We start from the raw sequence: 16,081 nt of genomic DNA, 5'->3' as shown, positions 1-16,081 counted from the left end.
CATTTACATGACATTGCTGTGTCCCAAACATTATGGTACCCTGAAATGAGGGGACTATGTATAAACACAGCTGTAATTTCTACATGGTGAAACCAAAATGTATAAAAATGGCCTTTATTAAAATCTTGACAATGTGCACTTTAACCACATATGATTTTTTTAAATTATAAATCACAAATTGTGTAGTCAAATAAATAAATTAAGGGTCTTTGCCCAAAACATTATAGAGGGCACTGTGTGTCTTTGCAACGGCAGTAGAGTTGCTGCCTTATTCCATCAGAGACCCAGTTTCGATCCCGAGCACGGATGCTGTCTGTGTGGAGTTTGTATATTCTCCCCGTGACCACGTGGGTTTACTCCAGGTGCTATGATTTCCCCCCACACTCCAGATTTGTAAGTGAATTTGGCTTCGGTAAAAATTGTAAATTGTTGCTAGTGTGGAGGATAGTGCCAGTGCATGGTGGTGATCGCTGGTCAATTCGGTCTCGATGGGCCGAAGGGCCTGTTTCCACCCTTTTTTTAAAAATCTCCAAACTAACTTCTTGAAGACCTAAAAATATTTATGTGGTTTAAACTACTTCCCTTCAGTAACTAATTTATCCATCATCTGTTACAACCTACCTGCAATTAATGAAATAAAAAATAATTGTCCCATAATTTTATGTCTTGTCTGCAACTCGTCCACATTTTTTTTTTTAAAGACCTTCCCACAATTTAGTTGAGGTTCTGAAATGCTTTACTTTACCGTAAGATGTTTAAAAACATTCCACAAAATTATGAGCACAGTCTTTTGTTTATTACTGTAATTTCACAAGATTTTTCTCACAAAAAAGCATTACAAAAAATTACATTTTATATGAATGGTAGAAAACATTGCAAAGATATTGAAAGTAAATGTTCTTAAATTCTCAACCTCATTCTGCACAGATAGCAGTCTAAACCCGAGCAGCAAGAACAACAGGGGATTGTCCAGGAAATAACAAACCAGACATTGCTTAGTTATAATGCATAGAAAGGAACTGCAGACTGGTTTACACTGAAGATGTACATAATATGCTGGAGTAACTCGGCGGCTCTTGAGATAAGGAATGGGTATCGAGACCCTTCTTCAGGCATTCACCCTTGACTCACTTTTTTAACAACTGCTGAAAGCAAATTGCCAAAGTTTATTTTCAGCTGAAAGAACAACTCAGAATGTAATAAACAACATTCTTTGCACGGCTTATGCTGAGATATTTGGAGATTAATGTGTTTTCTTTCCCAGTAGAGTTGACGAAGATAGGTGGAAAACAACTATTTCTGTGAACGCTCAGCTGAATCTTAATCCCATTTTAAAGAGTTGTGAGTAAGTTTCTCCGAAGTGATTATCTTAACTTCAGCAGAAATCTGGCACCAGTGGCTGTCTACTCTGGTTGCGCAAGGTGGAGTGGAGTGGGGGGGGGGGCAGGTGGTAATGTTAACCTAACAGGTCAGGTAAACGACTTTGCGAAATGGTGCAAGTTTCATATCCCCTCAATTAACTTCAATGGGGGAGCAAGATCGTGTGCGGGTGTTATAATAGGTGTTACACCCGAGTGGTTTTCCATTGGACAGGTTGAGGTGGAATTCAACCCAAGTTTCTGCAGGGAAACCAATAAGATTGTCACCGATCTTCTGCTAAACTGTAGTGGAAGGAAATAAATCTTTAAGTACGATTAATTTAGCTTAGTTTATCATTGTCACTTGTACCGAGGTACAGGGAAAAGCATTTTTGTTGCACGCTTCAGGCTTGTGAATGGTCCTTCCATAAGCTAGGGTGATGTCCGATTCACCTCTACCCATTGCAGACATTAGACTTTGTCTATAGAACTGATGCGCTACAATGCTGAGATCTATATTCTGCACTCTGTATCTTCCCCTTTGCTCTACCTATCGTACTTGAGTTCGACTTGATGGTACTCATGTAGAATATATCTGATCTGTCTTGATTTTGGTTTAGTTTATTAGGGTTGGGACCCTTCTTCATACTGGAGAAAAAGGATGGGTGACTATTCGGGTCAGGACCCTTCTTCTAACTGTAGAGATACAGGATACAGGCTATAACGTTTAGTGCAACGTAAAGACCAGTAAAGGTAGCTCGAGGGTCTCCAATGAGGTAGGTGGGAGGTCGGGACCGCTCGCTAGTTGGTGAGAGGACAGTTCAGTCGGTTCACTTTAGCAGCAGCAAAGACGATCTGCTGATTACACCATCAGCTTCCACATGAAGAAATGTAATTACAGTGCTGATTTAATGATAGCTTAAAGAGGCAAGTCTGATTCCACTTTATCCAAAGCCACGAGCTTGGAAGTGAGTCAAATCTTTAACATCAAATATTTAGGGAGTGGAGGAAACTCTACTCTGTGCTTTCAGTATCTACATCTCAAACAGCTCCAGTCCCGACTAAAAGCCTGCACTCTTATCTTCCTCATTGTTCTATCTATTGTACGAGAGGTTCAACTGATTGTAACTATGTGTGATGTTTCTGATCTGTTTGGATAAATAAGGCATGCAAAACAAAGCTTTTCACTGTGCCTTGGTACAGGTGACAATCTTAAACCCAAACCTCCTAATTCAGACAATTAAGGTGCCACCAGTTGAGAATTCAAGCAATGCAAACAGGTTTATGCCTGGCTGGATACCATATCATAACAAAGGGCATGGCGCATTTGTGGCTTAGAATTTCAGCTTTGTACTGATTAATGTTGGTTAGTTTTAGGCACAGGGGGTTAGCAAGGCAACAGAGAAGCTGGGCTTGTCCACTAACAGGTCAATGATCTGCAGAGCTGGTCAATAGTGTTTTATGGTCATATGTCCCATACAATGAGATTCTTGCTTGGTCAACTAGCAAGGGTGACAGTTGCGCAGCGGTAGAGTTGCTGCCTTACATTGTCATAGACCTGGATTAGATCCTGACTATGGGCGCTGTCAATGCCTGGTATAATGCGAGAGCCTACTGCTACAAGATTCCGCTGTGCGCAAGGGCTTGGGTGCGATGCACAATAAGATGGGACTCATGCATTTTCACGTGGGCCTTCCACCATCACAGCGAGTGGAAATTAGATAGATTACAACTTGCAAGTGGTGGGGGCTTGCACAGTGGAGAGCTGACAGAGAGCTGACGTGTGGAATCAAGGCAGTTTGTAATTTCCCCAACACTGTCCGCTCAATCAAGTTTACCTCAGAAACAAGCCAGGCAATGGCGGAGGTGCCGAGCCAGAAGGGGGTGCGCCGCTGATAGTGCCCTGAACGCCGCTGAGACAGATAACACTCCCGGTGAGTTATTTCAGGCTGGGGTTGGGGGATGGCGGTTCTAACATGTAAAAAATGACTTGCATAAGGGTTCGCAGAATGTAACTCTTATGCAAGTGGGGAGTGCCTGTATATACAAAATCAAAGCCAAGGTGGCGCAAATCAAATGGGGGGGGGGGGGGAACGCGGTGGTGGGAGGAAGGTATAGGTTTCCAAATGGGTCAGGATACAACATGGAGGGAAGGAAAGCAGGCCTGCAATAACATGCAAGTTGATAAAGGACACCTGCCTACAGTCTGCTCCAGGTACAAAGCTCCACGGGCAACTAGTGGAAAGGATGGGTGCCCTTTAGGAGTTGCCTAGACAGGCTTCACGATTGCTTTAATGGCCTACTGAGACGGCCATTGCCTGGAATGTGCTCATCCAAGGCCACTATGTTCATACCTGTCTGGGGCCCAGAAACAAACTTGGCTTCTCACAAAGTAAAGCGACAGGTTACGGTTATGGACCCGTCCCACTTACTCGACTTTTTCAGCGACCGCCGGCACCCGCCAAAGGTCGTTGCAGGTCGCCGAAAATGTTCAACATGCTGAAAATCCAGCGGTGACCAGAAAGACGTTACGACTCTTTGGGCGACTGAGGAAATACTCACGACCACACATGCGACACCCTGGCGACATGTCGCGGGGTGAAGCCTGTATGGTCGTGAGTAGCCGCCCAAAGAGTCGCACCATGTTCTGGTCGCAACTGGATTATCAACATGTTGAACATTTTCGGCAACCTGCAACGACCTATGACGGGTGCCGGCAGTCGCCTAAAAAGTCGCGCAAGTGGGACAGGCCCATAAAATTCTATTGCGGGGAACACAAATGTGCTGAGCAATAGAATTTTTGAGCCCCTGCCAGTCTTTAGGCATTTATCCTTCCAGAGAGTCCACTGTACACACGTGACAAGAGAGAGCAGGATCAAAGCTTCCACCACGTCCAACCTACAGGTTGGTGAAGTGTTGCTCTATTGCAATGGGGAGGTTCCCATTTACAATTTAATTTGCCGTTCGGTCATCGAGGGATGATATGAGCAAATGGGGCCGGTAGAAAACAGTTAAAATATTTCACATTTTTATGACTGTTCGATAGAAATGTATTATTTTCTCCATGAATCTTAAATTGAGGGCTACATTCTTTCTACTGGGATCTTGGACCTTGTCTTTAAGATTTGTTCACCTTGGACATCACACAGACACAGTACAACGAGATCTTTTCCACAGCCTTTTTGTACACAAAGGTTTTGTGCTTGCACCACGAGTTCCTCCTCAGCACCAAGACAGGCATGTGATATGGAACACTCAACAGCCGATCATCGATCTTCCCATCGGTTCCAAAGCAGCCCTTGTGGAGACAGTATGCTTCCATTAGCTTCCTTGGGTAACGTGCTCTGTCCGTATTAATTCTGTGGTTTTAGAAGCAAACAGGATAGAATTTTAAAAAATGCTGCTTATTATCCTTCCCACTCACCCTGCCCGCTGGTCGGCATGGACTCGGCAGGCCGAAGGCCCTGTTTCTGCACTGTATTATCTTATAGTTCCCACTCACCCCTCCCAATGTGCAATCCAGTTAAATATCCTGGGATTTTGGGCAGCACAACGCTATATATCCGGGTTTGATACTAACTATGGGTTCTTGGCTGTTCGGAGTTTGTACATTCTCCCACAGGTCACAGGGAGCACCTGCAAACTTCATGCCAACAGCATTTGGTGTGTGTATATATATATATATATATATACACACACACATATATATATACACATATATATATATACACATATATGTATATATATATATACACACATATATATATATATATATATATATACATATATATATATATATATACACGCACATATTTATATACACACACAAACATATATATATATATATATACACACACATATATATATATATATACACACACACATATATATACACACACACACAGAGAGCAGAACACCTTCTGGCAGTCCAAGCTATTGTTGTTCCTGGAGAATAAATGTAAAACAAGAAATTCATGCTAAACCTGCCCAGGTTCACCGATGCGTGTGTTTATAATGCACACCCTTATTCTTTTGGAAACAATGCCGACTGCTAAATTGCACCAGATTAACATGGCATGACACATTATTGGAATGTAGTGTTGGTAACCAGGCACTTTGTTTTATATCATTTTTCACAATCTACAGCAGTTGCAAATCCACCATTTAGTATCCCTCCCCGATTGACCTTGAGAAGATGGCATGTCACCATCTTGAACCACTGTGGTCCTTCCAGTGTGGGTGCTCCACTGTGATGTCAGGCAGCGAGCTCTAGGTCTTCGACCCCCCATGTATGAATGGTCAGTCAGAGAGAGACAGAGCCAAAACAGCTCCTTCAGTCCACACCAACCAGCAAGTACCCATAGTTACACTCAGCTACCCAGAACCATTTTATTCTCCCCACATTGCCAACAAATTATACAACTCACGTACGCACATCGCATACATAGGGGCTGCACGGTGGCGCAGCAGCAGAGTCGCTGCCTCATAAGCACCAGAGACCCGTGTTCGATCCTGACTACGGGTGCTATCTGTACAGAGTTTGCACGTTCTCCCTGTGACCACATGGGTTTTCTCCAGGTGCTCCGGTTTCCTCCCACACTCCAAAAGACATACAAGTTTGTAGGTTAATTGATTTTGGTATGGATTTGTCCCTAGTGTGGGGGGGGGGGGGAGGGGATAATGCTAGTATACGGGGAGATCGCTGGTCGCGGACTCGGTGGGCCGAAGGGCCCGTTTCTGTGCTGTATCTTTAAACTAAACACACTACGGGCCAATTAAACCACACGACCACACATCTTTGGGACGTGGATGGAATCCCATACACTTATCCTAAAACAAAGCCTTTTGTTCCTCGAGTCTCCCACTGGGGAAAAAGGCACCCAACTGCAAGTCTTATTTCTTCTGTTCCCTCATTCTACGAAACTGCAGATAATACACCAGGGGCATAGAGAGTCATAGAGCACGGAAACAGCCCCTACCGCCCAACTTATTCACGCTGACCAAGGTGCCCTATCTAAACTAGTGCTGTTTGGCCCATGTCCCTCTAACTCTCTCCTATGCATGTTCCTGTCCAAGTGTCTTTTAAATGCTGTTGTAGTTCCCGCCTCAACTACCTCCTCCAGCATCTCGTTCTGTACACCCACCACCCTGTGCGTGAGCTATTACCTGTAAGACCACGGAGAAGTGCTTCTTTCTCCAATCTGCTGCGTGAGGCTGTAGGATGAATTGAATCTTTTGCCGGGAATGAATTCCCTTCCACTGGTTTCGAATCCTTGGGCCGCCCAATGGTCCAGTTTGTTTGATAACCTCTCCTCAGAGGGTTCTGCACAATGCTTGCGGGTTCCATCAGATGGGCCCGCTGCCGAGAGCATCAGGAAGCACGCTAACCATTCCACCTGGAAAAACAAAGGGAAACTCATGGTATCGACCACTGGGATTTGAGATCAGCACAGATCCAACAAAGTGATAAGAGCATAATGCAAGTGTGGGGGTAAAAACATGCAACAAATGCTCAGACTTTATCAGTTACTGCACCTATCTGCCAACCTCCCCCTCACTTGTATCCACCCATCATTTGGCCCAGCCCCACCTCTCTTTTGCAGCTTTTGATATTGAGAGACACAGTGTGTGTGGAGACCGAGTGGAAACCACGGCAACCAGCTCATTAGTTCTGTTATCCCAACTGGGGGCAATTTACAAAGGGCCAATGAACCTACAACCCGGCATGTCTTTGGGATGTGGTGGGAAACCGGAGAAAAACCCAGGCGACACAGGGAAAACATGCAAACTCCACACAGAAAGCATCAGAGGTCAGGATTGAACCAAGGTCTCTGGTGCTGAGAGGCAGCAGCTCTACTGCTGCGCCACTGTGCCGCCCACAATTTGTTTTTCTTCAATACCTCATCATCCCCATCAAAGTAGGCAGACAAGATTGGGCTCAGCTCTAAAGTTGCTGCCTTACAGCGCCAGAGATCCAGGTTCGATCCTGGCCACGGGCACTGCCTGTACCGAGTTTGTATGTTCTCCCCGTGACCAGCATGGTTTCTCTCCGAGTGCTCCGGTTTCCACCCACATTCTGAAGATGTAGAGGTTTGTTGGTTAATTGGCTTCAGTAAAATTGTAAATTGTCCCTAGTGTGTGTAGGATAGTGTTAGTGAACGGGGAGATCGCTGGTCAGCGTGGACTCGGTGGGCCAAAGTATCTCGAAACTAAAACAAATTAACCATGGACAGGTAGACAAAGGATACAAAGCTCCAGGTTGATGCCGACTTTGCATTCCTGGTGGAAGTTCTGGCGCACTTGGGAAGTCATCCTGCACTCGTTCCTACACAAAACTCAGTTAAACTTTCTCCCCCCTCCACACCAGTCTGAAGAAGGGTCCCAACCTGAAACGCCACCTCTCCATTTACCTCAATAGCTGTTGCCTGACCTGCCGAGTTCAGTTTATTGCCACGTGCACCGAGGTACAATGAAAATCTTTTTTTGCGTGCTAACCAGTCAGCGGAAAAATTGTTTACAATCGAGCCATCCAGTGTCCAGATACATGGCAGAAGGAATAACATTTAGTGCAAAATAAAGTCCGATTAAAGATAGTTCGAGGGTCTACAATGAGGTAGATGGGAGGTCAGGACCCCTCTCTAATTGGTGAGCGGATGGTTCAATTGCCTGATAACAACTAGGAAGAAAATGTCCCTGAATCTGGAGGTGTACCCTTTCAATCCACTGCATCTCTTGCCTGGTGGCCAAACCTGTTTTCCCTTATAAAATCAGATTAATTCATAGGAGAGCGTGCAGTAAATATGACAAGGAGTAGATACAACAGTTTGATAGAAGCTAGTACACCTGCATAAATAGTTGAAATTACTCAAGATCACTCAGTAGAACAGAAGGCCTTCTATCACATCTGTCACTATTTTAGGACACCCTCAAGCACTTGGCAACCAAAAAAAATATTTTTAGTGCCTTGTTACAATTTTGATGTTTCAGACAATTTAATTACGGCAAGAGCGCAAACAGACGTATGTTAGAACTTCATGCCAGGGCTATTTGTGTAGACAGTAAGGTGCCAGTACACACCTTTAGTAAACATACATGTCACGTGGCTGCAAAACAGAATAGAGCTCTTTAATGTTTAACAAGGTCATCGAGTGATACAGTGTGGAAACAAGCCCTTCACCCCAACCTGCCAACATGTCCCAGCTACACTAATCCCACCTGCCCATATTTGGTCCATATCCCTCCAAACCTGTCCATTCCATGTACCCGTCTGACTGCTTCTTAAATGTTGGGATAATCCCTGCCTCAACTACCTCCTCTGGCAGCTCGTTCCATACGGCAACTACCCCTTGTGTGAAAAGGTTACCCCTGAGATTCCTATTAGGTATTGGTATGCTGCACCAGCGGGTAGCAACACTGAAACAAAACCACTGATCGTGATAATATTGGGGTCAGAGATAAAAGTGAACCAGGAAGCAGGCAAGTGTTAGCGATGAAAATGGGGTTACAAAAATAATGATGCAGAAATACTCAGCACAGGTAGGTCGGTACAGTAGCACAACTGGTTGAGTTGCTGCCTCCCTGGAGAAAGAGAATAGGTGACATTTTGGGTCTGGGCCCCCCTTCTTCATCTTCCCCCCCCCCCCCCCCCCCCCACCCGTTTGAGTTACTTCAGCACTTTGTGTCAGTCTTTGGTATAAACCAGCACTTGCAGTTCCTTCCTTCATGACCTACAAACCTGCACGTCTTTGCAATACAGGAGGAAACTGGAGCGACCACAGAAAACTCAACACTCTCTCAGGGAGAACAGACAAACTCCGTACAGACAGCAGCCCTAGTCACGATCGCATCTTTACTGCTGTGCCACTGTGTCGCCCTCGATATCTAACCTTATACTTGCCTATACAAGCCCCACTCAAACAGGTTTAAGGCTGGTCGGAGTCAGCCCATGCAAAACATCCTTTCTTTCATAACATAACAACTGCATGAGTAAGGCAAGTGTTTGCAAAATGCTTTGGGCTGTTCAGCCTTTATGAAAGGTGATATTTAAATCTGGGCTCCCTCCATGATAGAACATTTAAAAAATAAAAAAAAATAGCAGGTGCGAGCTTGCTTTCTATTTACCATGTAGCACAGGTGTGGACGGACTGGGAGACTGCAAAGTACTGCAAGTGTTTTGTGATCAGACACAGCTTATCTGGGGTGAACATAAATCAAGGCAGCAGACACTAGTTCTCAGCTCCCACCTGCGGTGCCCACCTGGATGTGTATGGATGCAGAGGGCTCATTTAGCTGGAGCAGAATATGGGGAACACATTCACCAGACACAGTGATGCAGGACAAGTGATTAAGGCCCATCTGACTCAAGGTAGTGTGCGTTTTGAAAATGCATCTATGTTTAGGCTCTTTCTATCTGGGTGTTTGCAGATGGTTCTGTTTCCCCCCAACAACAATGCATGCAATCTAGATGAGGTGTTACATGTAGGTCACACAGGTAAGTGACTTGGCCACTTTACCAGCTGGATTTTGTTGGTAGACAGACAGACATTGTCACCGTCATAGTCTGAGATGTGTCTCGACCCGGAACTACACCTCTTCCTTTTCTCCAGAGACTCAGCCTGACCTGCTGCTTTACTCCAGCATTTTGTGTCTATCTTCGCTGTAAACCAGCATCTGCAGTTCCATCCGCACACGTGGATTTTGTTGGCAATTGCTTCAGTCCCCCAAATATTTCTTGAGCTCAGGGTTGTGCAGTTTAGTTGAGAGATACGGTGTGAAACAGGTCCTTCAGCCCACCGAGTCCACACCAACCAGCGATCACCCCGTACACTGGTCCTATCCACCACACTGGGGAGAATTTACAGAAGGCAATTGATCTACAAACCTGTACGTCCTTGGAGTGTGGGAAGAGACCTGAGCACCCAGAGAAAATGCTGGAATAACTCAGCGGATCAGACAACATCCCTGGAGAAAATGGATTGGTGACGTTTCCGGTGAGATGAGGGCCATCTGCAGCCAACCAGCTCAGGAAGCATTGACATGTTGGGCAGAAGGGCCTGAACCTGTGCTGTATTTATAATTCATTGCTTTTCTATGGTCATGATTTGAGATCAATCAAGCATGTTCAAAAAAACACGTTTAAAATCGCAGATAGACACAAAGTGCTGGAGTAACTCAGCAGGTCAGGCGGCATCTCTAGATAAAAAGGATGGGCGACATTTCGGGTCGGAACCCTTCTTCAGACTGAAAGTAGAGAGAGGGGAGGGAACGGGAACTAAGGTAGGGCCAGAACAAAGCCAGACTGGCAACAGGTGACCATGGAAGGGTGGAGCCCATAATGTCTCATTATCGGCTGAGGAAGAGGTGATAACGATGGGATACAAGGAAGCGAACACTGGAACAAGTCGTGAAGAAGGGTCCCGACCCAAAAAGTCACCCATTCCTTTTGTCCCAGAGATGCTGCCTGACCCGCTGAGTTCAGCATTTTGTGTCTATTTTCAGAATAAACCAGCATCTGCTAGGGCGGCGCAGCGGTAGAGTTGCTGCCTTACAGCGCCAGAAACCCAGGTTCGATCTTGACCATAGGTGCTGTCTGTACAGAGCTTGTACGTTCCCCCAGTGACCTGCGTGGGTTTTCTCCAGCTTCTCCGGTTTCCTCCCGCACTCCAAAGACATACAGGTTTGTAGGCTAATTGGATCGGTAAAATTGTAAAACGTCCCGAGTGCGTAGGATAGCGTTAGCGTGCGGGGATTGCTGGATGGCGCAGACAGGCCGAATGGCCCGTTTCTACACTTTATCTCTCGACGGAACTAAAAGATCTGCATATATGTAGGAAGGAACTGCAGATGCTGGTTTACACTGAAAATAAGACACATAATGCTGGAGTAACTCAGCGGGACGGGCAGCATCTCTGGAGAGAAGGCAATGGGTGATGTTTCGGGTTGAGATCTGCTTTCCTTTCTACACACGTTTAAAATCACTGCAGGATGCAAAGCTAATCAATGGTCCCACTAGATTTAGTTGGCCATTGTAATCCAAGTTAACATGGAAAAAATTGCCTTTGCTTGGAACAGTCCTCCTATTATTTTTTTTTGAGCTGTTAACGGAAGCATCTGGAATTACAATGAATTATTTTCTGCTTCTGCTTCTAGTTTATTTACAATGAACTAGTGTTGTGATCCCAATCATGTGTTCCGTGAAAAAGAAATGGAACTTTAATTTAGTTTAGTCTAGACATACAACGTGGAAACCGACCCTTCGGCCCACCGAGTCGGCGCCGACCGACGTCACCACTAGTTCTAACCTACACACCAGTGACAATTTACAGAGGGCCAAATAACCTACCAACCTGCACATCTTTGGAATGTGGGAGGAAACCGGAGCACCCGGAGAAAACCCACGCGGTCACAGGGACAACGTACAAATTCCGTACAGACAGCACTCGCAGTCAGGATCTAACTCGGGTCTCTGGCACTGTGAGGCAGCAACTCTACTGCCCTTGCACTGGGCCAAAGACTCAAAACTGATCCATATCGGATAAAAGCCAGGTGATTGCAATCCAAACCTTTCACCTCAGTCTGGTTGAGATTCAAATTTAAGCTTCTGTAGTGAAAGGTCAGACCTTTCACTACAGAATTGGGGGGGGGGGGGGGGGGGCAGAGACTCAGTTTCAATCCTAACCTCAAGTGTAGCCAGCGTGGAGTTTATACATTCTTCCTGTGACCACATAATTTTCTCATACTTTTACAAGGTTTCCCTTCAACCTCCGGTATTTTAGGGGAAACTATCCGAGTCCATCCAACCTTCCCTGTTGCGAATGTACAGTGTTCCAGCTGTAGCCTGGTTCAAGTTTTATACAGTTCCAGCACAAGCTTTCTTCACTTGTATTCAATGCCTTGGCAATAAACAGTTTATATGAGCTCATAATAAACAACCCACTACTCTTTGTGTGAAAAAGTTACTCCTCAGGTTCCTATTAAATCTTTCCCCCTACCCCCCACCTTAAATGTATGTCCTCTGGTTCTCGATTTCCCTACTCTGGGTACGAGACCCCGTGCGTTTACCTGATCCATTCCTCTCATGATTTTGTAAACCTCTAAAAGGTCATTCCTCATCCTCCTGCACTCCAAGCAATAGAGTCCTAGCCTGCTCAACCTCTCCCTATAGCTCAGGCCCACGAGCCCTCAGGCCCTGTTCTGCTTGCCTCTATAAATTGTCCCAGCATTGTCCATGTAACTATTAACAAAGGCGAGTTAAACTGTTACCAAGAACAGGTCACTGTTCACCTGAGCGTTACCCCCAACATGTTCCAACGTGTTATCTGGGCTACCCCGACCATGCACTGCAATGGTGAAACTTGTTTGCATATCTCTCATTCATTGTTCTTTATCTCGCTACATCATCGTCTATATCTCTTGTTTCCCTCCGCCCCCCACCCCCCCCAACTAGTTTGAAAAAGGGTCTCAACCTGAAACATCACCCAATCCTTCTCTCCAGAGATGCTGTCCCGCTGAGTTACTCCAGCATTTTGTGTTGGTTTAAAGCAGCACCTGCAGTTCCTTCCTACACATAGTAATGTAATGTTGAGTGTTAAGAATATTTGTTTTGCTTGTATTACGGTGGTGGGTTTGTTTGTACTATAATTGATTACATTTATTTTTGGTTTAAAAAAAAAAAATCCATGGACTGCACGTCCCTCGAAAGGTTTCTTTCTCAACACGTCTACTTCCAGTTGACATTTCTTACTGGCAGAGATAAACGATTTCAAAGCTTCCCTGCAGACAATGAGTCACTTCAAGGCTCCAGGACTTCTGCTTTGTAGGCAGACCGGGAAGTCATTGCTCACACACAGAGAGACAGAGAGAGAGATCCCACAAGCTCAATTAAAGGAATGATTAGCCCAGCGGACCAGGAAACGCTGAGAGTGCTGAACCTTTCATCCCAAAAATTGCTGTGGAATCTTTGACCTCGGCCTGGCCAAGTGCATGTGTGCGTGCAATGGCCCTGCTAAATGCTGCACCTCGGACAATGAAGCTGGCTCCCCATCCACCAACGAATATGGGCATAAGCATGTGCTCATGGTAAGATAGCTACATGCCATGGCTGAGTAGGTGGGAGAGAGAGCGAGAGAGAGAGAGACACGGTGGGGGGGAGAGACACAGAGACATGACAGAAAGGTTGACTTGAAAACAGTAGTGAAGGTGCAGGCACAAGGAACTGCACATGCTGGAATCTTGAGCAAAACACAAAGTGCTGGAGGAACTCAGCGGGTCAGACAGCATCTGTGGGGGGGGAATGGACAGGCAACATTTCAGTTGGGGACCATTCAGTCTGAAGAAAGGACCCGACCCAAAATCCATTCCCTCCAGGGATGCTGCCTGACCCACTGAGTTACTCCAGCACTTTGTATTCCCCCCCACCACGAATGCTGCCTGACCCACTGAGTTCCTCCAACAACTCGATCGTGATAAGGTAGAGTTGGAGAAAGACATACGGCGACTAGAAGGAGAAGTGCGAGTGAGGGGGGGGGGGGGGGGGGGGGGGGGGGGGAGATGAACAAGTGGACAATTAGGGGAAACAAACAATATGCCAGAGGATGTGGTCAGGTACTACCTAAAGTCAGGTGTGCTCAGCAGCTAGGACCAGGGGTGGATCTAAATCACAGCAACATTGAACTGGACATGGACACAAAGTGCTGGAGTAAAGCCCCCGTCCCACTTTCCAGAGTTACTCACGAATTCTCCCGAGTTTTCCCCTTGATTCAACCTCGGAGATGCCAGCCGTAGGTACTCGGGGCTATTTTTTTTACTCGTGGACATTTCTCAACATGCTGAAAAAAACGTCCCGATTTACCTGGTGCCCCGAGTACCCACGGCCGGCATTACCAGCCGCTACGAAATATCTACGGAGTCCTTACGGCCTCGCTACGGACATTCTCCGAGTTTGAATCAAGGTGAAAACTCGGGAGAATTCGTGAGTAACTCGGGAAAGTGGGACAGGAGCTTGAATCAGTGGGTCAGGCAGCAGCATCTCTGGAGAAAATGGACAGGTGACTGGGGTCAGAAACCTTCTCCAGACTCCTGCATGGAGCATGCAACAATATTTTCGTCCCCTCCACATATACATCTGTCAGGTCTTCCTTCAACCTTCAGTTTTTCAGAGAAAATAATTCAAATCTTTCCAACCTCTCCCTGCGACTAATAAACTAGACTCCATTCTGGCAGCATTCTGGTAAACCTCTGCTGCACCCTCTGCAAAGCTTCCAAACCCTACCTAGCGTGGCAACCAAAACTGCATGCAATACCCCCCAAAAAATGCATTAACCTACAAACCCGTAGGTCTCTGGTTGGTAGGAGGAAACGGGAGCACCCTGGCTGGAGAAAACCCACGCAGTCACAGGGAGAACGTGCAAACTCCACACAAAAAAAATAATATAATCAAAACAGTTCAACATTGAACAGGAGTCGAACACACTGGGTGACATAATCCCTTCGCTCCAGATTGACTGGATCAGACTGGATCTGCTCTTCCTAAGAGATTTTTACTGCATAAATTTCCCATTTTGCCCGGGTAGCATTTCAGCCCCTCGGTCAGATGCTCTTTGAAGGAAATCCCTTTTGACTCTGTAATAAGAGCATTGGCAGTGGCAATGGGCAACTCTCATAGACCACCACTCCAGGAACCCCTGTACACAAGCGCTAAACATGAAAGTAAAAGCCCTGTATTATCTAAGAAACGAAAGAATAATTGCAGGAACACAACTAGATGGCGACACCTTTTTTTTCCACTGACTGAACGCTGCAAAAACATAGTAAATCTTTAATAATTCTACATGTTGCAAACAAACAACACAACTAAGAGGGTGTAAAAATGTAAAGCATTCCGGATAAAACATTAGATAAGTTATTTTTAGTATAAAAAATTAACCTCTAGGCTAAGAGAACGCAAGCGCCAGGAGCAATTTGAGCAAGTTCCTTGTTGATCAATATCACTGAAATTACCTTCGGATACATTACTGTTGATTTGCTGCGACTCCGGTTGTCACCTTGTGTGGCCGTGGATTTGCAAGCTTGTTCCCGCTCTCCAGCGCGTTGGTTTATGAGCCCGTGTCGCTTGCTCTACGCAGCTTTTATGGAGCGACCTCTGTGGTTTCGTTCAAGGAACGTCCCGTGATCGCTTGGGATTTTACATCGCTCTACAATATGGAGCACGTCAGCCCGACAGAGAGAGAGACAGAGAAACTGGGCGGAGATTTCAGTGTGACCGTGCCTCTTCTCCTGCCTTATATGGTAGTGATTTAGGTCTCCCAAAAACTCCCTTTGCTTTGATTATAATATCCAGCGGCTCAATAGCTTCAGCAAAACATCCCCCCCCCTCCCCCCCGTTTGCGACTGAGAGTCGGGGGAGAGGGAAACACAGAGATAAGGAAGTGGAAGGTTAGAAAACATGACATGAAGGTTTAAGGAAAATGTAGAATAGATCACTGTTAACTAGGAGAAGTTGACAACGAAGCTATCAGAGCTAACATTTAATCAGGGGATGGTCAGGCTGGTGGGAGAACTAGGGTGGAGAGGGATGGAGAGAGAGGGAAAGCAAGGGCGACTTGATGTTAGAGAAGTCACTATTCATACCGCTGGGGTGTAAGCTGCCCTTGCACGTTTTAGCACAATATAATAATATTTCTATGAACACTACCAAATATGACGTTAATTAATTTATATGCTGT

At 45.7% G+C, this 16,081-nt stretch overlaps 1 protein-coding gene across 1 annotated transcript; it reads right to left on the bottom strand.

The window, feature by feature from the left end:
* Positions 1-774: 774 nt before the first annotated feature.
* Positions 775-15,587, bottom strand: LOC129707297 (interleukin-17D-like). The gene is made up of 3 exons (XM_055652233.1): positions 15,357-15,587; positions 6,525-6,754; positions 775-4,717 (listed from the first exon to the last, which is right to left on the bottom strand). Exons 1-3 carry the CDS (start codon positions 15,366-15,368, stop codon positions 4,477-4,479), a joined length of 483 nt encoding a protein of 160 aa, XP_055508208.1. The 5' UTR covers positions 15,369-15,587; the 3' UTR covers positions 775-4,476.
* Between the last annotated feature and the right edge of the window lie 494 nt (positions 15,588-16,081).

The sequence above is a fragment of the Leucoraja erinacea genome, chromosome 21, assembly GCF_028641065.1.
Source record: "Leucoraja erinacea ecotype New England chromosome 21, Leri_hhj_1, whole genome shotgun sequence".
Classification (NCBI taxonomy): domain Eukaryota; kingdom Metazoa; phylum Chordata; class Chondrichthyes; order Rajiformes; family Rajidae; genus Leucoraja; species Leucoraja erinaceus.
Note: the sequence above shows the minus strand (reverse complement) of the source record. Positions and strands in the feature narration are given on the sequence as shown.

Excerpts from the sequence above, each read along its gene's own strand:
- LOC129707297 (XM_055652233.1), bottom strand. Across the intron at positions 4,718-6,524 it reads ACTTCTCCGTGGTCTTACAG|AATTAATACGGACAGAGCAC; the intron begins GTAATAGCTCAC and ends CTAAAACCACAG.